The sequence below is a fragment of the Marmota marmota genome, unplaced genomic scaffold (genome assembly GCF_001458135.2).
Source record: "Marmota marmota marmota unplaced genomic scaffold, marMar, whole genome shotgun sequence".
Classification (NCBI taxonomy): domain Eukaryota; kingdom Metazoa; phylum Chordata; class Mammalia; order Rodentia; family Sciuridae; genus Marmota; species Marmota marmota.
Window position 1 is genome coordinate 15,486,166 of NW_026000101.1, and position 23,020 is coordinate 15,509,185.

The following is a 23,020-nucleotide window of genomic DNA, read 5'->3' on the forward strand; positions in this document are numbered from 1 at the left end:
AAGCTAATTTTCATGAGAGCCCTGCTTCTGTGGTGGGGTGATTAGGAAACTACTGTGTTAAGTTTGGGCTCCTCCAAGTTTAGTGCCCCATCTCTCAGTGTTTGAAACAAAGCTTTAAACTATTCTACCCATGGATGAATCTCAGAGACACACAGAGCTAAAGAAGCAGAGTCAAATAAGTACACATGGGACAGTGCCATTTCTCTGCTGTGCGGCGATAGCCATCTGACACTGGTTGCCTCTGACGTGCGTGTATTTGTTGGAGAATAGTCAGATCCTGAATGATTATCTTTCTGAGACCTTGGTGATGGCAAGAGAGACCCATGCCTCAGTTAGTTCCAGAGAAGATGGATACAGGGCTCCCCTTCACACTGTGGCCTCATCGAGGACAAGGTGAAGTCCCAGCCCCAGCCCTGGCAGAGCCTGGCCTCTGCCTGCCCTTTGCTCACCTCCCTTTCTGCTCCTTGACCCTGAGCCTGCAGTAAGCAATAATGCCACCTGCACCAGCACACATACTGTTCCTCCTGCTGGAGGTGACCTTCCCAGTCCCCACCTCTGGGAAAGCTGACTGTCCTTCATATCCCAGTGGGGAAGCTGTCCCCGCCTCCAGGATGGAAGCATCATGCACCATGGTTGGCTTCTGTCTGCTTCTGCCATTAGGCTTTGATGCCATCTTGGGGACACTACCATGTCTGTGCCTGCAATGCCTGGCACAGTGTTGGCACTGAGGAGGGACTTAGAAAAGGGGGTTTGTCATTGAGCTGTGTTAGGTTAGGGTGGAAAATGGAGAGCTGGGACAAGACGTTCCTCTGTTATAGCCATTAATTTATTTCTAATAATATCTGAGACAGGATGGACAGATGTGACTCCAGTGACTCTTTGGGGAAGACCTCTTTGGTTGGCAAGGGTCTGTGGGCACAGTGGGTTCTGTCCCCAGCTCCAGAGAGGGTAGAGCATGGCTTTACAAAACAGAGGGACAGGAATGTTGGGACAGGGGTGAGGGAGGGAGGAAATGCTGGAAGAGTGGAGTGAAGAGATGGAGGAGACAGGTGGATGGAGGGAGCTCAGCGGAACCTGTCCTCATGGTCACAAACCTTCACTGGCACTCCCTAAACTCATGACACGCTTGGGGGGTGTATTTGTGTAATTGTGTACATGTGCATGCAAAGGAGTGTGAGCAAGTGTGTGCATGGGTGTAGGCATGTGCTGTACACGTGGGTGAGTGCACATGTATATACCTGTGTGTGTGTGTGTGTGTGTGTGTGTGTGTGTGTGTGTGAGTGAAAGACTCGGCTTCCTGCCTGGGTTGTTCAGGAGTGAAGCTGAGGCAGCAAAAGGATGTCCCCGAGAAGTCAGCTTTGGCATCTCTCAGAAATCATGGGCCAGAGGGTCAGAGCCCGATCTTGAGGAGCCAGCAGCCACCAGCCACCAGCTGAGATCTGAGCCACACATTTATTGAGCACCCTTGCCAGGGACAGCCACTAGGTCTCATCAAGAGAGCCAATCATGTTGACAGTCTGTGCCTCTCTGGAACACTGTACCAAGAAGCCTTTTGAGTCTCCAGGGGAAAGGTGACAGGCACTGATTACAAAGCTGCCTTGGGCTTTGGCTGGATGTCTGCCAGCCCTGGCCGAGTCTAATGGGTGCCAAGAAAAATGCTTGGCTTTGGAGACGTAGTGATGAATCAGACAAATGCCTGTCTGCTCCCAGCCTACTGCAAGGCTGAGAATCCTAACCATTACCAACCTGTAGCTAAGGGCTGTGATGAGAAAATACGTGGAGGTAAGGAGGCCAGTTGAGGACACTGATGGTGTCCGGAGCAGGTTTCCCATGGAATTTCTGACCAGGTTGGGGGAAGCAAGGGAAGGAGGGCATTTCTAGCAGGGGCCACAGGATGCTCAAATTCACACAGGAGGCTCAAATTCACACAGGAGGAAAAATAAGCTTGTCCAAGGGTGGAACACAAGGGGGAGTGAGAGGAGGTAAGCAGGACAGGACATCAGAAAGGATGGGAGAGGACTGAGTGCTGTCCATAGCATGGTAGTTCCTTGACCAGATCAGAAAGGAGGCCCTGGCTCTCATCCTGGCAGCCCATGGGAGGACAGGCACCCCGTGCATGCAGCATGGGCACCTTGGGACTCCTCCCGCTGTGGAGAGGGACCTCTGCTCCAGGATTCCAGCTGTGTTTGGCACTGGCAGCCCCAGCACAGACCGTGTGGGAACTGGGCCTGGTGCTGTGTATGTTGTGAGCGCCTGCAGGTGCAGGACCAAGGCCGCAGATCATTTGCATGGGATGGAGAACACATTTTCAGTTTCCTCCTCTCACAAATGGCAAATTTCACTTTCACGGTTTTCTTTCTCCATCACAACCACACCAGTTTCCATTTGGCACCTTGAGTCTGTTGTCACAAAGTAACCCCAGATCTCCTCTGTGATGTTTCTGCCTCACCAGCCTTCAGGGCTTCAATGGCTCAACACCCCGCCATGGATGTCTCCTGCCCTTGTTCCCCACCTCACAGAAAGAGTCCCACACTGGGAGTCAGGAGCCTGGGCACTGGTCCTGGTTCTCTGCCCCTTGGTATGGAATGTGAGACTCTTTCTGGGCCTTGGTTTCCCCATATGTACCCAGAAGTTTCTGGACTTGACAATCTCCAAATGTCCTCCAAACTGTAGAACAGCGACTTTCTGATCTTGGCAGTTTGTCCTGGAAACCCTAAGATAACATATAGCAAGTGTTGGGGCTTGGCCCCTGATGGCCTAGGAACTGGAGGTCTTGCAGGGGTCTCCTCCTGTTCCTTGCTCTGCCACTACCCTTTCCTCCCTTTCCAACTCTCTCCCCATCCTCAGGTCTGGTTCCTGCACCTCTAAGCTCTTTTGCTGCCTGACTTCTCATGGTCCGAAGAGAGAGGTGCTCAGTTCACCTTGCTGAGAGGCACTAGCTCGTCACTATAATGCTGGCCCAGAAGGGTCTCTCCTCCCTCCATGCCGATCCCAGCTAATGGCTATGCTGAGGTTCCTACAAATAGTCATCTGAGCAGAAGGTGCCTGAAGCCTCCATATTTAACATGTTCTCCACACAATTGTAACTTGCTAAAGTTTTCAGAGAAATTGCTTTGCTCTGACTAGGTACAGCAGAGAGAAACAGAGGGGCTGGTGTCCCCACAGCCAGGGGCTGGTCAGTCTGACTTCATGATCGTGGGCAAGCCTTTTCTGGGTTCTGGCTTCCACTTTCCCATCTGTGAAATGGGGGTGGGGGCGAAGCAGGATGGGCCAGAGTGGACTAGACCACCTTTTAGGCTCTAGGTCCTTTGCAGCTCTGCCATCTACCAGAGCCTCAGGCTTCCTGCTGTGGCCAAGAAACTCCCCCTCCTTGCAAGATGGTGCTGTGTGCGCAGGCTGGATTGTTTTCGGGAAAGGAATACTGGTGAAAAGGCAGGGACCCCCTGCAGCACAGACAGTGGGGTTCAGAGGCCAGGTCTGTGGTGGGGAATCCAGAGTGACCCAGGAGGCCAGGGTTAACTGAGGCGATAAAACCAGAAAACTCCCTGGGCAGTCAAGTGAGGAGGGTGGTCATGCAAATCACTAGGAAGAGATGATTAACTGGGTAAAGGCACAGGAGGAAACGGTTGGTGACCCATGAATTGTCCAGCATGACTGTGGGTTCCCTAGGCCCCAAGTCTGCGCTGGGGTGGGTGTGGAGGCTGAGGTTGAGGTGTGAAAGGAGGCTGAGGCCGAGGTGGGCCTGATAAGCTCCCCTCCCAGAAACATTAGCCAAGCGAAACCAACGNCTGGGAAGAGTGAGAAAGGCACTCAGAGAGTTTCCATCTCAGGGAGGTTCCGTAATCTGCCTGGCCCCTCAGCGGCTTGCTGGCCGTGGGCGAGGGAGGGGTGAGGGCAGGAGCAGGGACTTTTCTGAGGGGTGCTGTTGACTGTGAACAGTACTCTGGCATCTAGGGCTGTCAGCACTCACAGAGTCTGGGGAGGCTCTTCCCCGTTGCTGCTCCATTCTCATCAGGTCCTTGAATTTCCTCCACAACACCATGACAAATGGCTCATGTCCAGGAACCAAGAGCTCAGTATGTCCCCGGCAGCCTGCCCCACTGTGGGAATCTGTCAGGAAACTGCTTCTCTGTACCAAGCAAAAATCTGTCCCTAGCTGTGGGCCTAATCCCACACCAGCCCTTCTTCCTCCAACAGGAGGTGGTTTGCACCAGCGTTTGGCATAGCACACCTGGAGATGTGCAGCCTGGTTGTCTGAGGAGGATTTTATGTAAAAAGTAGGAACTATATAAAATTATTTCCATGGTACAAAGGTTACCTTCAGGCCTAGGGGTTAGGATTTGGGCATCAGTTTGCCCTGTTCTGCTTCAATTTCTGTATTGGAGATGAATATCACTGTAATGGTTAATTTTTTTTGTGTCAACTTGGGTAGGCTATAGTGCCCAGTAGTTTAGATGTTGCTAGGAATGTGTTCTGTAGCTGTCATTAGCACCTATAATCACTTGACTTTAAGTAAAGGAAAGGAACACTGGATGAGGATGGGCCCCATCCAATCAGTTGAAGGTCTTAAAAGCAGGAGCGAAGGCTTTCTTAAGAAGGAATTTAGCCTCGAGATGATGAAGCAGAAATCCTGCCTGGCTTTCTGGCATGCTGGCATGACCTAGACAGATTTTAGACTTGCCAGCCCCTGCAATTGGGTGAGCTTGATAAATCTGTTAGTTCTGTGTCTTGGGAAAACTCCGATATAATCAGCTTCCATGTCTCTGTACAAAGACAGGCAAAAGACATGTCATTCCTTGGAAAGAAAAGCGATTTATGGGTGCTAACAGGACAAAAATGCTAAATTGTGCAGAGCTGTTCTCAAACCCATCTCTAAGCATGCCATTCATCTCCCTACTCAAATTCTTTGATGGTGCCCCACTGCCACCAGATCAGTTGCTCTTAATGAAGCATTTCTATCACTGTGTGAGAAGTTTATCATTAATACATATTTTCTAGGAGATACTTTAGAGATTATTTTCATTTTATAGAAGAGGAAAACGAAACAGAAGTTAACCTATCAGAACCACATTTCTTCCTGTAGGACTCAGAGCCAACAGCGACGTCACTCATGTGTCCCTCCACTACCCTGCGACCTGCAGTCAAGGCAAATTGGACTAGGTCCTCTTACCTGTGTCCTGGCTGCTGCCCACACCCATCTTCCTGCTGAAATGTGTCTCCTCTCACCTTGCACATTCAAGTCTTTCCTATGTTCAAAGGGCCAATTCCAACACCATTTTCTGTCAAGTGTTCCTGGGTCTCCACCTCTGACACCAGAAGTCACCTTTTTCTGTATGCACAGTCCTGCCTCAAGGCACAGCCATTCACTTCAGCGTTTATCTTTGCTATCTTAAAATGCAAGACGTCTGTGGGCAGGGAACAAGTCTGGCAGATTAGGGCAGATGATATTCAAACCCAGAGGAGTTTCTTTCCAAAGCTTAGTGAATTTTGATTAGAAAAACAATTTGTCCTCCTGGATTATACTTCTCTAAGGAAGTGTGTACATGGGTTTCTAGAGTATCAGTGTTTTCGCCCTGGCATATACTTGTTTTCCTTGTTCTCCTCTTCCATTTGAATGACAGACCTTATATTGATCATGTGAGTCTCACATTCACTCTATCCAGCCTTGAAGCTTTCTTTCCGAAAGGACCACTGCAAACTTTTCCATTTGGAAGTGCAACCTTCCTGTCCAGTCAGTCCTAGACACCCCCATTTTGGTAATTACATGCGGAAAACAGTGTTGCTGCCAGTGGGTTAAATTCATTTGCGAAAGCCTGTCAGGCCCTATCCTGGGCCCTGGGAGAAAGAAAATAGATATCATGGCCTGTGTCTCTTCACTCTATCAATAGATATTTGAGCCCCTACCCTACTCCAGGAACCATGTTCTTTGTACAGTGTCCATCTTTTCCATGAACTACGAGTCCTATGAGGGCACGAATCACATCTGCCTGGTTTACACTGTTCCTTGAGCTCAGTGCAGGGCCTGGCACACAGGTATCCTACAAATATTTATAAAACTGAATAGAAGGGTTGGGGATTTGCATCTGTCCCAATCCCTGGAGAAAAAGCAAGAATTCCAGGGTAGGACTTGGCTCTGGTTAGATGGTCAAGGACGTTGACTGAGTTGGTTGAACAAGTCCTGGGTCCTGTGGAGGTCCACTGTGGACCACCCTCACTGTGCTCAGGTTGTGGTGAGTTCTTTGTGGGGTTTTCACCAGTCTCTGAAGAACCAGCAGTTTGTGCTTTCTCATGAGACTTCTTTTTCTTGGGATTTAGTAGATTGACCTACTCAGTGGAAACTAAAAACAGACACTTGTCTAAAGGTCCTGTGCTTAGGCCTGAGGTCAGCAAGCCCCTCCCCAGGTTCCTACAGATGGTTATTTGTCTTGTGATACTGGTCACCTTGGCCCCAAGTGGGCAAAACAGGAAACAAAACCGAAGATGGCCTGAGGACTGCTCACCCAGATTTTTTAGAATATTCCCAATTCAATGATAAAAAACAAAACAATCCCCTCAAACAAAAACCATTAACATGTTTCCAATAGACTACTATGTGAAATTAGACTTTTTTTGGTTCTGATTGTATGCATATACCTGATATCATCACCACAATCTAGATAATGAACCTATCCACCCACCAAGTTTCTTTGCGTCCCTTCTTAATTGCTACCTCCTGTCCTTCCCAGCCAACCCTATCTCTGAGCCGCTACTGTTTTAACAGTTTTCTGTTCCTATAGATTAATTAACATTTTTAGTAGTACTTCTTTGTGAATTTTACCTTTTTGGGTGCTGATATTTTTGTGTTCCTATGAATATTCTTTTTTTAAAAAAATATTTTTTAGTTAGACATGGACACAATACCTTTATTTGGTTGATTTATTTTTACATGGTGCTGAGGATCGAACCCAGTGCCTCATATGGGTGAGGCAAGCGCCCTGCCACTGAACCACAATCCAGCCCGTCCTATAAATATTCTTGAGCTTTGCTTTTTGCAATTGGTTATTTGGAGAGAGCTTAAGCCTTCTGGATCCTATTTTCAAATGTGAGGCAGAAAAAGAGGAGTTTAGACCCGGGCTAATTTTTCTTCATTACTGAGTAAAACTCTTCTAAGAGCTGTGGTCAGTGTTGGTGAACCATGAGGTTTTCCACTCTGGTGAGAACAGAAGCTATTTTGGGCTCTGTGTGAACTCCAGAAATAGTTCCCTCTAGTGCTTTCAGGTGGTTTCCTCACACGTGGGTGCTGACCAGTACTCAGCTGAAGACTCCAGGGGGAACCCGCCAGGTCACAGGTCTCTGGGTTCTCTATCAGCGCAGCTCTCTCCTCTCTGGTAATAGGACCTACAAGCTGTAGCCACTTTGGGTTTGCCAGATTCCGCTGTTTCCTCAACTCAGGGAGACCTCCAGGGTCTTCCTGGGTCCCCTGCTTGCTCCCTACTCGGGGAACGCTGCAAGCAGTCAGCCAGGGCAGTCACAGGTCACACCTTACTTGTTTGTTTTCTCTTAAAGTTTGCTGTCCCTTCTTGTCTGATGTTTAATGTCTTATGAACAGTATTAATATTTTTCACACTGTTTCAGGGTGGGGACTAAATCTGATCCCAGTTACTCTAATCTTGGTTGGAAGGGGAAATTTCTAAAACTACTTTTGATAATGACTGTGATAATGCTGCAATAACTTTGATATTCTGGACTCCCTTCATTAGCATTGTCATCTCTGGGTACCTCAAGCTGATAAACTCTTCTATTGAGAAAATGATTATACTCGTATTACATTTCACATATACAATTGATTATATGTAATATATGAAAATAAAATTGTAATTTCTTCATTCAAGAACAATTTTTAAAAATGTTGGTGTAAGACTGCCAAGCATCCTTTGCGAGAAGGTCTGCTCTGAAATGATGGCTGCAGCAGTCGAGCTGGTGGTTCCTTCCCAGCCTCCGCCTCTGTTGGGGCACCTCCCAAAACCGCTCTGCTGGTGTACAGAGAGCCAGAGTTGGCTAGGAAAGAATCCTGGGGGTAGTTTTCAAACACTGACTGGTTTACAGAACAAAAAACACATATGCTAGCTCCTTTGTCCCTGATAGGGCAACTCTGAGGTGCAGCCTCCATTGTCTAGTGGAGTGAGCATGGAAGTTCCCGCTATGGACCCTGAGGAAGCAGCCAGCCCCGCTTCCTTCTCTTCATTTCTCTGTATCACTTTCCTATTAATTTCTCCCTTCTTATCTGTGTATAAATGCACGGACCCAAACAGTAAGTTATATCCCAGAACAAAAGGTTTCTCTAACAACCAAGAAAAGTTTTGGGGAAAAATAAAATGGGCAGGTAGAAATAAAAGTCTTACCTTCAAATACTCTATATATGAAAGAACTTAAACAATGGTAATTTCATTTCTGACCTAAAAAGAGGTGGATGCCCTAGGAGTAGAAGGGACACTAGTTCCACCATACTGATAATAAGCCATGCTTGCCCCAGGTCCTACTGAGGAACAGTGCCAGCTATTTCAAGGCTTACTACACTCCCATGAAGCTGCTTATCATGGCTATCAGTTTTAGCAGGGTGTTAAGGGCCTCTGGTTGCTCACCTCGGGGTGAGAACAACTTTAGCCAAAGCTGGGAAGCCATATGCCAGAAGGGAGGGTGGTGGACTAAACATTATAGACCTACAATTCACACTAGGGATGATGTGGGAAGTGAGAGTCTCCTTCAGCCAAAAATAAGGGAGACACCCTAACAGGCAGACAGTAGTTTATACTTACCAAAGAGTAAAATACAAACACAAAAATCCAATTTATAGAACTGTTCTACTTAACTGATCACACACCATTTTATTCTGCTATAAAGCTTGTGCTTGGGCAACATGGGCATTTTTTACTCCAATTTATCGTGATTATTGATTGACTGACTGATTGATTGAGGTGCTGGGGATTGAGCCCAGGGCCCCTCCCAAGCTAGGCAAGCACTCCACCACTGGCTACATCCCCAGCTCTAGTTTATGGTGATTTTATAGCTTTAGTCACTGTCCAACCCAAATGTGCCCTTCATCATCCCAACTCTCATAGTCTTTACATAATAGACCATTTAGTCACTCTATTTGAGACATTTTATTTCTCTCATTCTAATATTAGGCTTTGGTAAGTACAAAAAAATTGTTCACAAGTACAAAAAATTCTGTAAAGCTCTGTTGTAGTTATAAAAGTCCATAAAAACAGAACAATTTTTTAAGTTGGATAATATTTAACTCTATAAATCTAAGTGATGATTTTGACATGTGGCTTTAAAAATGGCAAAAACTGTTTTACTGCAATTGTTAAAATTTTTGATGACTCTTTCACCTGTTTCAGGAAATCTGTCTTAGACATTTATACTGGACAGATTTCTTTTACTATAGCCCAATTCCCTGCCTCCTCAGGGCTTTGTTTGTAGTAAGCCTGTGATGTTCTGCCCAAGGGAAGATTCTGACAACAGCTTCAGAAGAAAGAAAAGCTGGATTCAGATTTATAGCCACTGTCCTTTCCAATGTAAAAGTAATCTTATGTCAGGTGGCATACACTGTAATCCCAACATCTTGGGAGGCTGAGGATTGCAAGTTCAAGGCTAGCCTCAGCAACTTAGCAAGACCCCGTCTCAGTATAAAAAGGACTGGGGGTGTAGCTCAGTGGTAGAATGCCCCTGGGGTCAATTCCTAGTATTTAAAAAAAAAAAAAAAGTAATGCTGCAAAACAGTGATACGATTTTCTTATTAGTAATATTTTCTCTTCCTGCAAAGATTTTTTTACTGTTAATATTGTAGATGAATTACATTTGATGAAATTTTCTGTTTTTCAAAGTATTTTTAAAAAGTTTTATTGAAAAGATTTGATTTTTCCTATCCCAAAGATTCTGAGTAAAAACAACATTGGAATAAGTCCCAGTTTATCTTGCTGTGTTTCTACCTAATAACCTGTGGGACAAAGCACTGAGATCCTGCAAGGATTTGTTCAGTACTCCAAGTATTAAACAATCAAAACAAAAAGCCTTTCTTTCACTTAATCATAAATAATAAAAATATTGCCAGAATGTTGCAGACATGAAGATCAAATGAACATTATAAAACCAAACCAGAAGCTGTCTCACAGCTTAGACTTTTTTTTCCTCTGCTTAATAAGAAATAAATTATCATTGCCATCATCTTCCACATATCTCTCCTTTTTCTTTGGCTTGCTCCGCTTGCCCTCTTTGGGAAGCTTGTCTTCTCTTGGCTTGTGGTAATGTGATGAATGGTGAAAGGACTTGTGAGGCTTCTGGGTCTTAAAACTGCCAGGTGAAGAGTGGGTTTTGGGGCCTCTAGGAAAGTCCTCATCCACTTCATGATGCCTGTCAGCCTTTCTGTGCTTCTCACGTTCTCTACTCCTGTTCATCATTTCCTTCTGTATTTCTTTGTCTTCTTGATACCACTTGTTGCTTTTTCTCCAGCCATGGCTCTTCCTTATATCATGGTGTGGTCTCGTCTCTGCTGCTTCCATGTGCAGTCTCTTGAACTGCCTTGGAAAATCCCCATTTTTCTGGATTTCTGGAAAATTAAAAAGTATTTTGAGCTTTCGCAGGTCTATAAATGAGGAGACAGGCAGCTAGATATATTTAAATGTGTTAATAATACAACATTCTAAAGAGCCTTTAGTAAGGTAAAAACAACAACAACAGGAATAAACACTAACTAGAAATGGAATGGTTGTAGTTTTACATTCCTGATTGCTAAAAAGGGAAAACACCACAAATCCAACGATAGTTGTTTGTTCTATTCAACACAGTTTAACTACAGTATTAGACAATAGAGACCAGGACCTGCAAGAACAGTAATCATCTTAGTTCTGTGAGGAAGTCACGTCTGACCAATTCAAGTTCCTCCAGTGATCATCAGTCTCTGATGATAAGGTAAAGCAAGATGTATAAAATTGCCTTTGACAGTCTCACATGACATTTCAATTACCTCCTGAAGATAAAGTCTGGCCACAGTACTAAGAGGGGGATGCCAGACTGCCCGTGAGATTACTCCTCTAGAGCAGAGACTGCTGGCCTGGGGAGAACACACTTGTGTGCACTCTGTGTGGGTATTATCTTAGAGGTTTTAGTGCCAGATGATGTTATATTTTGTCAGGATTCAACATACTTATTACGAGCTTCTGATGGTGAGTGATTCTGACATGAGTAGGTGGGAGATGAGGTTACAGTGAAGGATGAAAATTAATGTCAGTAGAACCTTGAAAAATTAAAACATTGGCCAATAACAACTTTTAGCATAAGACTCTTAGAATAAAATAAAAATTCCAACGCAAACTTCAAAATCGATTTGTGCTACAGAGTGTCAATACAACTAGCTAAAAAGGAAAAAAAAATTTTTCCTCAGATTATAAAAGTTATAAATGCTCATGATGGAAAACTTGGAAAAAAAACAGACAAGTTAAAAAAAATCAGAAAGCACTCATAATTTTTAAATTCAGAGATAAAATTTTCATTTATTTCTTTTTAATCTCTTTCTAATTTAGTTGCCTAATCACTGTCTTCCTGTACTATAATTTCTCTATAGTTTAGATAAATTTTATATTAAATATGTAAACTGTGCAGGCATTGTGAGAAGAAATTCCTTTGACTTTCTTTAGAATTAGTAATTTTATTTTGAAAAGGTCCTAAACTCAGTAAGAGTTTAAAAAAAGAATACCAAAAAGATGAAAACTACAAAATAGAACTTGAAAAATAAACAATTTTGTCCCCAAACAAGAAAGGTAACTTGGGAAACCATCTTAAAGTACACAGCAAGAAAGAACAGAAGTAGAGAAAATAGACTTAAATGATAAGATATTAATTTGGTGAGAAAGAACTTAAATGTTAGCAACAGTAAACACAGAAACCAGAGAAGTGGCTGGGGACCTACAGCTATGCAGACAATGGTGGCCTATAAGAGCTGATTTCTTAAGGGAAGCTCCAGGAATCTTTCTTTCCATGAAAAATATCAGAGACATACAACCTGAAAAAATAATTACTTGTCAAACAGAAAAATCTCCAAGGAATCTTGAAAACTGCATGCACAGATGGAGAGCAGTATTTTTCTGGACATTTTCTAAAATGTTTACTAAGTGGAAAAAATGTTTATCACAAACAGGTTACAATACAGAATTTTTGAAGTAAGGTGTTTGGCTTCTGAAGATGAAGAAAATTCTAGTTTCTATGGTAATTATTAAAAACATTTACTGTGATAACTAATGACCTTGAAAGCACGCAAAGATAAGAAAAAATTTAAGGGGGAAAGTGCTGGGGAATGATATTGGCCAATTATGTTCATTTTTTTGTGTTCATGTGCGAATATGTAACAATAAATCCCATTATTATGTATAATTATAATGCACAATAAAAAAGGTGGAAAGAGAAAAAAAGAAATCTAGGAACTACTACTGCAAATGTTACCTAACAAGTTAATAACATACCTTTTTTAAAAATAATATCTGTTCTTTTTAAAATTTTTTTTTAGTTGTAGACAGATACAATACCTCTATTTTATTTATTTGTTTTTATGTGGTGCTGAGGATCGAACCCAGTGCCTCACATATTTAAGGCAAATGCTATACCAATTGAGCTACAATAACAGCCTAATAACATACCTTTTATTTTTCGTTTTATTCTCTGTTCTCTCTCCCGAATTTCGTATTTGTCATCATAGTAGTAGATGAATGGAGATGTTGGAAATGTCTGATTATACATCCGTCTTTCTGTACATTCCTGCAAATTGTATTTGAAATTATGATGTCATAGTTTTCACTGTTCAGAAAACCCTTTTGTGAGCTTCTGGACCATGCTTATTAGAGAAGAGACCCACATCACTGGTGTCTTGTGCTGTGGTTGAAAGCTGGAAGGGATCACGCAAACCAACAACCCTACTGTGTTTATGTGCTTTTCTTTCAGGCTTGGGTTTTCTTCCCTTAGCTATAAAACCTTTCCTATTTTTTTCCATCTTCCCTGCCAAATTCCTCCTTAGTCTCAGTCAACAGCACTGAGGGCTGGTGCCATCTGCACTTGTCTTGTTCTGTGACAGAGTTTATTCTATTCAGTTTTATGTTCATATCTGTCCTTTCCTTGTCTGTTTCTTCCAAAAATGTTCCCTTAAGTATTTCTTTTGTCTCTCCTTCTCACCCCCAAAATATAGGTGTTAAGTTCTTAGCCTCTTGCTCTCCTCTCTAAACACAAGTGGTTGGCAAGTTTATTTTAACTCAGCATTTACTGCTGATTAGGGTAGTGATTCTTATGATAGGGAGTGAGATGGTGGTAGGTTATGTCTACTTTAAAACTTTTCCCATGTAATTCTGAGATGCCCCAAAGGAAATCTCTCTTCTTGCTCCCTACCCGAGCTGAGATCACCCCTTGCGCTCCTTTCCATAGGTGGCTGCCCACTCTCATGACTGGTCTTCCCACCATGGCCATTTCCCATGTTCACATCCTTTGGCCTGAATACTTCAGGTTTTCATTTATCATGATCTGCAACACATATTTATTCACCATGTCTGAAGCATTTTTTTCTTTGAAAGTCTTCCCATTGGAAGGTTCCCGTTTATCTTCTGTTATCTTACCTAATATTTATTTATAACTATTCAGCATTTTTTAGCTAAGTATTGAAGAAAAATTAGAATAGTTTTAAGAAAGCATGTGAAAAATACACAAAGAATTTAGTTGATTCATTATAACTGACATTGTATCTGAACTTGTATCTTTAAGATAGCTGGCCATTTTATACATTTTATATAATTAATTTGCTGAATTAAAAAATTATGAATCATCAGAATATATTTCAAAGAGTTAAGTAATGGAAATCTGTTTTTATTATTCATATCAAATCATAACATTTTACCTTAACAGTTGACTTCTGTTTTCTCCTAAAAAAAGAGTTTTCAAAGAATCAGCTTTTGGTTTTGTTGATACTATTTAGTTTTCTGTTTCTATAATTTTCTCTTTTATCTTTATTATTTTCTTCCTTCTACCATCTTCAGACTTATCCTATTGTTTCTTTCTTTCTTTCTTTTTTTTTAGGTACCAGGAAGTGAACTCAGGGGCACTCAGCACTGAGCCACATCTCCAGCCCTATTCTTTATTTTATTTAGAGACAGGGTCTCACTGAGCTGTTTAGCACCTTGCCATTACTGAGGTTGGCTTTGAACTCGCAATCCTCCTGCCTCAGCCTCCTGTGCTGCTGAAATAACAGCATGCACCACCCTGCCTGTTGTGACTTTTTTTTTTTTTAATCATTTGGTCTTATTTGGATTCTGAAAGTTGTAAGGCAAACTTTCATGATAACATTAAAAAATGTGTTTAGAAACCACCATATTTAGTGGCTCCAAATTCTCATTTCTAGGATAAAAGATACATATCAAATAAACCCATAAAAAATTGGGTCTAAAATTCTGACAATAACTGAAATGAAAGGCAGCTAATTAAGAACATAAAACACAGATAAGCATAAAACTTAATGATGTAATGAGTCATTCAGAATACTCTAATATTGTAATGGTGGAATATATAGCAGCTTTATCTCTAGTAAGAATCCTAACCATACAATAGTAGGAGCAAATCATGATGGCACAAAGGTACTAAAGATCTTCATACATTCATTCAATACTTGTCAACAAAACCTTTTAACTCTCCCAGCTCCCACTCACTCTTTCACATCCTCCTGCAGAGGCTCTCTGTACAGTGACTACTGTTGTCCTTGACACCCTCCCCAGACCCCACTCCACCAGAAAGGGAGTGGAATTAGGAAATAGTAGTGTCACATTTTCACGCAACGAATCTATTCAATAACAACATCTGTATGGCTGAATTTCTAAAACTGAAGGAGAAAGATCCTCAAACATCTTGAACCACCTGCGTGCTCTATTTGGATCCCATATGGTCTAGACTGACATGACTACACAGAGTTATACAGTACTACAAATGTTTTCCAAAGCTAAATGTAAATTGTATTTTGATTATCCACATCGCTGGTCCCCTCCATTAGCACAGACAATTGATAGTTGGCTATATAATTTATCTACTATTCTGGATTAGCCACACCACTGATCTTCTTCATTAGTGTTGGATAATCTAGAGTTCTTCATCTATGGCAGTGATGAGGTTGCCAAATTTGTTTTTTTATAAATTAAAAATTATCTAAATCTAGATTTCAGGGATAAATTCCAAATGCTTTTAATATATTTCCTATCTACATTAACAGGAGTGACTAGTAAGTAATAAGCATCCAGCTATAATTGTTTTTCTTTAATTGAACAAAGATAAATGCTAAAATTATACCCTTGTGTTTTAAAGAGGTAAGCAAGCATAAATCATACATTTATGTGATTTGTGTGCCAGTAGACTGCTTATGTGAATATGTTCCCTAAAAGGCGTTGGCAGCATCTGAATGTTGGTAACACGGATGAATGCACAGAGCAGTAAAAGATCTAGAGATGATAGCACTGTAAAAGAAACCTTCTCTAGCTAAATTTTCAATGTGAGTTCTACAGAAGTGAAGTAAGTGTGCTGTAGGATCTCTCCATCTGTGTCACCACAAGGTGGGTCTGATCACATTGGAAATAGCATCTAAACATCAGGGCTGAGAAATCCCCTGTACCACTTCTTTGTTTTGGAGATAAGGATTGAAGGTCAGAAAGAAAAAGTGAGTTGTTGAAGTCACCTGGTTAAGTCAGTAGCGGAGTACAAATCAGAAGTGAGGATCAGAGCCTCATGCTAGTTTTCACATTCTAAGCTCCACCCATAGTTCTGCTGCCTCAGTATGGAAGATAACTTGATCAGCAGATGGACTCCAGCACTTTTCTTTCTCCTAGCCTTTTTGTCTGTCCTCATAATGTAGGGCTCCCAAGGCTTGTACCAGTAAATGCCATGGCTGGAATTTAAGAGGTGGCCTGCAGTGCTACCCTTTTCTATTGATCATCCTTGTACCCACTTAAAGGATTCCAAGCTTTGTTGTTTTCTACCTCCTTCCACTGGATCTGATTTGATATCAGTTCACCTTGTTTTTGAGGCTATTAGAACCCTACCTGGAAAGTGGGAGTGCATTTCTCCATATGAACTTTCTACCTCCTGTGCCATTGCCCTTTCCTCTCTGCCTCAAGAGTCCTGGAATGCATGGATTTTGAGCCTATTCTTATTGCTTCTTGTCTCTGTGATGGATGGCTGCAGTTTCACACTTAAAGTGGCAACTGGCTAGGGATCTTGTGCCCACCTCACAGCAAGAAGTCGCTCCTGCTCTGAAACTTAAACATCCAGAACACACAATCTGACCCTTTCAGTTGGGGTTAGAGAATGTGTTAGCTGGACAAGGAACGTGGGCACTTGTGGAGTAGGTGGGTTAGTCAGTGATGCATCACCCCTGTCTTTCCACTGTTGGGTGTCAGGGATTGCAAGTGAGTGATGAAGACTGAGTTGACTACAGTACCAGGAAAAAGTGGAAGAAAAAAACAAAACATGATGGAGCTGTGTCAAAGTAATCATGAGAGGAACTCATGAGAACGCCATGTACTGTTGACGACTATTATATGACTAACTTCATGAGCTGTATTTGTTTTTACATTCACCTGTAAGAGACAACTATGCTCTGACAGACAGTTACTCTGGTAGGGATGGGAGAAGTAAATAAATAGAGAATATATACACTCAGAAAAATTAAATTATACTCAGAAAAATGAGAAATTATACCCCATCTGATTCAAAAGTATGATATGTCAAGATCATTGTACTGTCATGTGTATCTAATTAAAACAAATAAAAAAAAGAGAATGTATTAAGTCTTGCCTCTGAATGTTAGTTTGTAAATAAGTAAGCATTCAGAGTTCCATTCTTTTTTGAGCTCATCTTTCAACAACTGCTCCCTGACAACAGAATGCTTCATGTTCAAATGCTAAACTTACATGTCCATAATGGCCTTTTTGTGCACAGTTGTAGCAATAAACTAATGCTGATTGTCCAGAAGGAGTCTTCGGTTTTTTGGGTGGCCCAGGTTTGGTCTGCAACATAAAACATTTGTGAAGGTTTAATAAAAGTTAGAAGAAAGTTATAAATACTGCTTTCTAGAGCTTAGCATGGAGTGGCAGTGGAGGATGGAACCTTGGACAGAAACATTTAAGGGCACACAGAGGAGCTTGTAAAAGGGACAGAGAAGGAAGGGCTCAAGCATGTGGAGACCCAGGAGAACACAGGTGCCAGTGTTAGAGAATAGTTTTAAGAAAGATGAACTGATCTACAGTGCCAAAAACCAGCAGGGAGACCTAGTAACACCAGGATTGAGAAACATCCATTGTAAAAACAACTGTTCTTAAATAACGTTAGTGCAAGAATTTGGAATCAGTGGGAGTGCACAAAGAGTTGAAGGCTGTAGGGTGAAGAGTAAAGGGATGCACATGAAAGTAATGAAATGTAGAAAGAAAAGCAAAGAAATAATCACCGACTAGGGCTGGGGTTGTGTCTCAGTGGTATTGCACTTGTCTGGCATGTGTGAGGCACTGGGTTTCAATCTTCAGCATAAAATAAATGTATTGTGTTCATTTACAACTAAAAAAATATAAAAAAAAAAAAAAAAAGAAAAAAAAAAAGAAAGAATCACCCACCAAAGTCAGGAGGGCAGTTACTTCCAAAGAGGATAGAAGAGCCCATAGAGGGCTTTGGGGTAGCTGCAACTTCCTAGTTTTTGTACACAGAGGTAGTTACTTGGGTGTGTATCATATAACTAATCTATTAAATTGTACACATATTTTATGCACTTTATAGGATGCATATTACATTTTACAATAAGAAATGTTTAAAAATATTGAGTATAGGTTGAAGACAGGGAGAATAATGCTATATATTATTTTGAGAAGCATGAATAATGGCAGAGTAAGATGATGCAGTACTTAGGGGAAGGAAGATTTGGTAGGGTTTGTTTTTTTGAACAGGAAGAGACCTGGGCATGTAAGAAGGCTAGTAGAGATGGAGACACTGAAAATAGAGAAGAGAAAGGAAATGATGGATGGAGAAAGAACTCTGAGGAAGTGGTGGCTGTAATCAACGGGAGAAAAACCTAATCGGCACTCCCCACCCCAAGCTTTTGGGAGACTGAAAGAAAACATGTAAGATGAGCATAAACACAGGTAAGTTTATTTCTCATGTTCTTTACTGGGATCCTATTACCAAGAGTACTATTGTGCCATCTAATTTTATTGCTTAATGTTACAAACAGGTGGTTTGTGGGGTTTTCTTTGATTGATACAGGAAAATAATGAATAGGTAGTAAAAATCTTCTTTAAAAAACTTTACTTTCAATTCTTATTTCCTAGAATGGAAAACCAGAAAACCAGAAGAAAACAATAAAATAATCTTTCTGCTGAAAATGATCACAAATGCTACACACAATGGAATTTATAACCTCAGCTGTTACCAATTCATATATAAATAAATAACAACAAATGTTATACATTCTCCAATTAAAAATGTGGCTCATAAATTAAGACTAGCCAAAAATCATCAAAAAAAGTTTTAACAAGTACACACACAAGTCATATATCCCTTATTGCAGAGATTCACATTTTCTTCAGGTAGTAGAACACCAGGAAGATGTGAAATTAGTGAGTGTAATTTTTTTTCTGCCTATAAATAAATAAATAAACAAACAAATATATATGTGTGTGTGTGTATATATATTTAAAGAGAGAGAGAGAGAATTTTTTTTTTAATATTTAGTTTTTAGTTTTCGGTGGGCACAACATCTTTATTTTATTTTTATGTAGTGCTGAGGCTCGAACCCAGCGCCCCGTGCATGCCAGGCGAGCACACTACCTCTTGAGCCACATCCCCAACCCACGTCTATATTTTTTGATGTGGCATAAAATTGCAGCCATGAGCACGCATGTTTTAAGGGAAAACTAAAAGAGATGGTGGTGTCAAGGATGTGTAGAACATTTCAAGAAAGAAGTTGTTAAAAGCTACTGATGGGCTACAGAAGATGAAGACTATGAAATTCATTGGACTTAGCAATCAAGAAGTTGTTGGCAACTGCAAACTTGTATGCAATTTCACTTGAGGAGCTGTAGCATGAGCCAGATTGAAATACGTTTATCAAGTAACTATAAAAATGCCTTAGAACAGAACACTGGTCACTCTTTCAAGAAACAAGGATATGTAGAGAACAAGGGAAAGAGACAAGTAGAACAGAATACAAGTCCAAGGTGCCTCTATTCATGATACTTTTTAGTGTGCTGGGCACAGGGCACCATTGAGTGCCCAATATATACATGGCATTGTTCTCAGATCAGGTAATTGAGAAATGAGAAAAACACTGCTTACATCTCCAGTGCTGTATGTGTACACGTGCACACACTTTCACATATCACTCATGTGTACACAAACTAGAAGATGGTGATTAGTAGTATGCACACAGCTAAAACTGAGTTTTATGAATTATAGATTGAGCTGCTGAGAGAAACCCTGACAAGGACGATCCTTTATTATAATAAGGAAAAAACCCCAGGTATATAATGATTAAGGGACACTATTCTAGGCATATGGTATAGGGAATAGGTAGTGCTAAACCCAAGTTAGAAGCAAGCTCACTATATTTGAAGATTTGAAAATGTATCTGTAAACTTGGAAGTGTAGTAAGTGAAGAAAGAATAGAAGAAAAGGAGGTTCCAGGAGGTGAAGAAGGACCTTACCTAGGGCTTTATGACTGAGGGTGAAAAACACTGAATTTATTTTAAGCAGCATGGGAACCCAGTGAAGGGTTGAAGCTAATGGTAGGTACTCAGTAACTAGCTGGTGACTGTTAGGAAGGACCATAACTGATGATAAAAAGAAAAACCCACTCCTTAAATAATAAATGCTCTCTAAAATGGTACTTACTTATGTTTATAAATTGTTCTACTTATGTTTGTGCAAACATATAGAAAATTTATCTTTGAAGCAAGATTTTTAGATTCATTAATGAGAAGGAAAAATATGCTATGTTTATACCACTGAAGTAAGGGATTCTACTGACTTGAATCCTATGCAAAGGTCAAGATAAACCAGGAAGTAAAGATGAGAGAGGCTGGTGAAACCATATCAACAGGGATATCCAGTCACTAGAACTTGATTTATTGATATAGAAGCAAGCGGAGACTTTCTCAAAGGAGAAGCTATCAGCACCCCTATAGCACTTCTGGCTCTTCCTAAAGAGTATAGGACACAAAGAAAGTTACAATACTGCACAACTCTCTAAAGGCTCATTCCTATCAACTCCTTTCAGAGAAAAGGCCACCTTTATGTAATATTGCCAGTTGTTTGCAACCTTAGGGTTCCTAATTCCCCTTTTCCCTACTCTCCTCCTCCTGTTCCTCCCTTTTTTTTTAAATAGCATCCATCACTTTCTAGTGAACCAAAGTGGTTATTGATTATTGCTGATCTGCCATCTCAATGCTACAGTGTAAGATGCATGAAGGTGGGGACTTTTCTTTGGTCTACTATGTATCCCTACATTAAGAACCTAGACAATGAATTGGTAGAGAACCTAGAATAGGGGTCAGCAAATTTTGGCCCATAGACCAAATCTGATCTTCTCCTGTTTTTGAATGGCTTACAAAGTTGGAACAGCTACCCTTTAAAAAAAATTTTTTTTTGGTTATACATGGACACAATCTTTATTTTGTTTATTTATTTTTATGTAGTGCTGAGGATTGAACCAGTGCCTCACATATGCAAGGCAAGTGCTCTGCCAGGGTCACAACTCCAGCCCACAGATACCCATTTTTAAATAGTCAAATGTAATAACAAAAGAGTATTTTGTAACATGTGAAATTCAAATTTCAGTGTCTATCTATAAGTAAAGTTTTATTGAAACAGAGCCATATATATTAGATTATGGATTATCTCTAGCTGCTTTTACACTAGAGTTTTGATGGAGACCATATATAGCCCTCCAAGCTAAAATATAATACCATCTAACACTTTGTGGAAAGTTTGTTGACCCAATACCTAGAACATAGGAAAAGCTCAATAAATAAAGAGGTAATGAATGAGTAGACATTAAAGACTTCAAAATTCTAGACAGTGGAAATTAGTTATGCAATCAACAAGTGTAAAAAGTGGATACAAACACTGAATACACCTGCTACTGAGTACATGCAGGCAAAATTTTATGGAATGTCTCTGAATTTATTTTATTGCTTTAGTCTGAGGAGATAACAGGTAGTTCTAATGCATTTAGCCCTTAATAGAAATTATTCATTTTAAAAGGTTGCTGAGTTCCTACTATCCACAGAGTATGTAATAGAAATTGTGAGGGATACACACATAAATAAGAATTCTAAAACAGATGAGTTAACATGGAAAAGATCTTAAGAAATGAAAACACTAGGGAGGCCATGGCTCATCAAGGGGAGTTAAGTGCACATCAAATGCATATTTTCCATTCAATAAATGAAGTAGTATAATTTTTTTGAGATGCCCCTTAAGTACAGCATCTCAAAGAACAAATTCACCTTACTGCTATTAAATGAATCGTAGTTAGTTCTTTTTAGTTTTTAAAGTGTTAAATGTTTTAAAACCAATAACATGCATGTGGCACAAAATTCAAGACACTAAATGGTAGAGAGTAAAAAGTCTGATTTTGTTCTGTTTTCCATCAATCAAGTTCCCCTCCTCAGAGGCAACAACTGTTACCAGTTTCCTGTTTTCTACCAGCAACAGTCTAGGCATGGATACATGTGGGCACTCTGTATATGTATATAATGCAAGGGCATATTTTTGCCTGCTTAAAGACAAAATATGGATGGAAGGGATTTTAAGAATTGGTGACAATAATCAAAGGCAAAACTGACCAAATCTTCTGAAGAGCCAGAGGCTCTGATAAAAAGTTATCCACTGCATTTTGGGATTATATGCTAATCCTGGCTCTGTCACTTATGCAACATTAGTCAAGTTACTTAAATGATTTTGTTTCATTTTATTCATCTGTAAAATAGGTACAATAACAGTAACAGCACTCCTTCCTGACACTGTTGTGAGGGGATGTTACACATACTTATAACCTATCAGTAAGATATGACCATATCCTTTACTTTCTTTACTTAGTTTCCCCAACTCTCCTGGTTTCCTTCCACCTCACTGGCTGTTTCTTTGCTAGTCCTGTTTCCTATGTTCTATCCTGCTTACCCTGAAGTGGTTCATGGCTCAGTTGTGGTCATTTTTTTTTTTTTAAGTATATGTTTTAGTTGTAGATGGACACAATATCTTTATTTTATTTATCTATTTATTTTTATGTGGTGCTGAGGATCAAACCCAGTGCCTCACATATGCCAGGCAATCGCTCTACCACTGAGCCACAACTCCAGCCCCCATGGCTCAGTCTTTTGACAGCTTTTCTTCTCTATCTAATCCCTTCTAACCTCATAGCTTTACATTAACCTTTACTTTGGCCACTCTAAAATTCTATTTTTAGCCTTGATCTCTCAACCCTAGATTCACATCTCTACTAGAATGTCTAACAGGCATCCTAAATTGAGTAAGTTAAAAACAAATCCTGTCCTCCTCCACCCCTCAAATAAGCACCTCCTACAATCTTTCCCATCACACCATAAGCAATGCCATCCTTTCAATTGCTTAGTCCAAATATCAACAACCTTGATTTATCTCTTACACATACATCATGTCCATCAGCAGAGCTTATTGGCTCTGTAAGATACAACCACCTTACTTCTTCTCTCCTGGTCTGACCATTCACCTTTCATTTAGATTACCAGAGCATCAGAACTGATCTTCCTCCTTCTATCCCTGCTCCTCTGCAGCCTATTCTCAAGACAAGGTGATCCTTCTAGCATGTAAATCAGAACATATCACTCCTCAGCTGAAAACCCTCTAACAGCTCCTCTGCTCTCTCAGTAAAGGCCAAGAACCTTACAATGGCCTACAATTTGCCTCTCCCACCTGCCTGATTTTGCTATATGCTTTGAAGCAT

General features: G+C 40.8%; 1 protein-coding gene across 4 annotated transcripts in view; it reads right to left on the minus strand.

The window, feature by feature from the left end:
- Positions 1-9,116: 9,116 nt before the first annotated feature.
- Zcchc7 (zinc finger CCHC-type containing 7) overlaps positions 9,117-23,020 on the minus strand; it is a 220,488-nt gene continuing 206,584 nt past the window's right edge. For all 4 annotated transcript variants that reach the window (XM_015492130.2, XM_048783357.1, XM_048783358.1 and 1 more), the window contains 3 exons: positions 16,965-17,060; positions 12,672-12,789; positions 9,117-10,588 (listed from right to left, as the gene is read on the minus strand). In XM_015492130.2, coding sequence (XP_015347616.2) covers positions 10,149-10,588; positions 12,672-12,789; positions 16,965-17,060 — 654 coding nt within the window. In that variant the 3' untranslated portion in view covers positions 9,117-10,148. The remainder of the gene's footprint in view (positions 10,589-12,671; positions 12,790-16,964; positions 17,061-23,020) is intronic.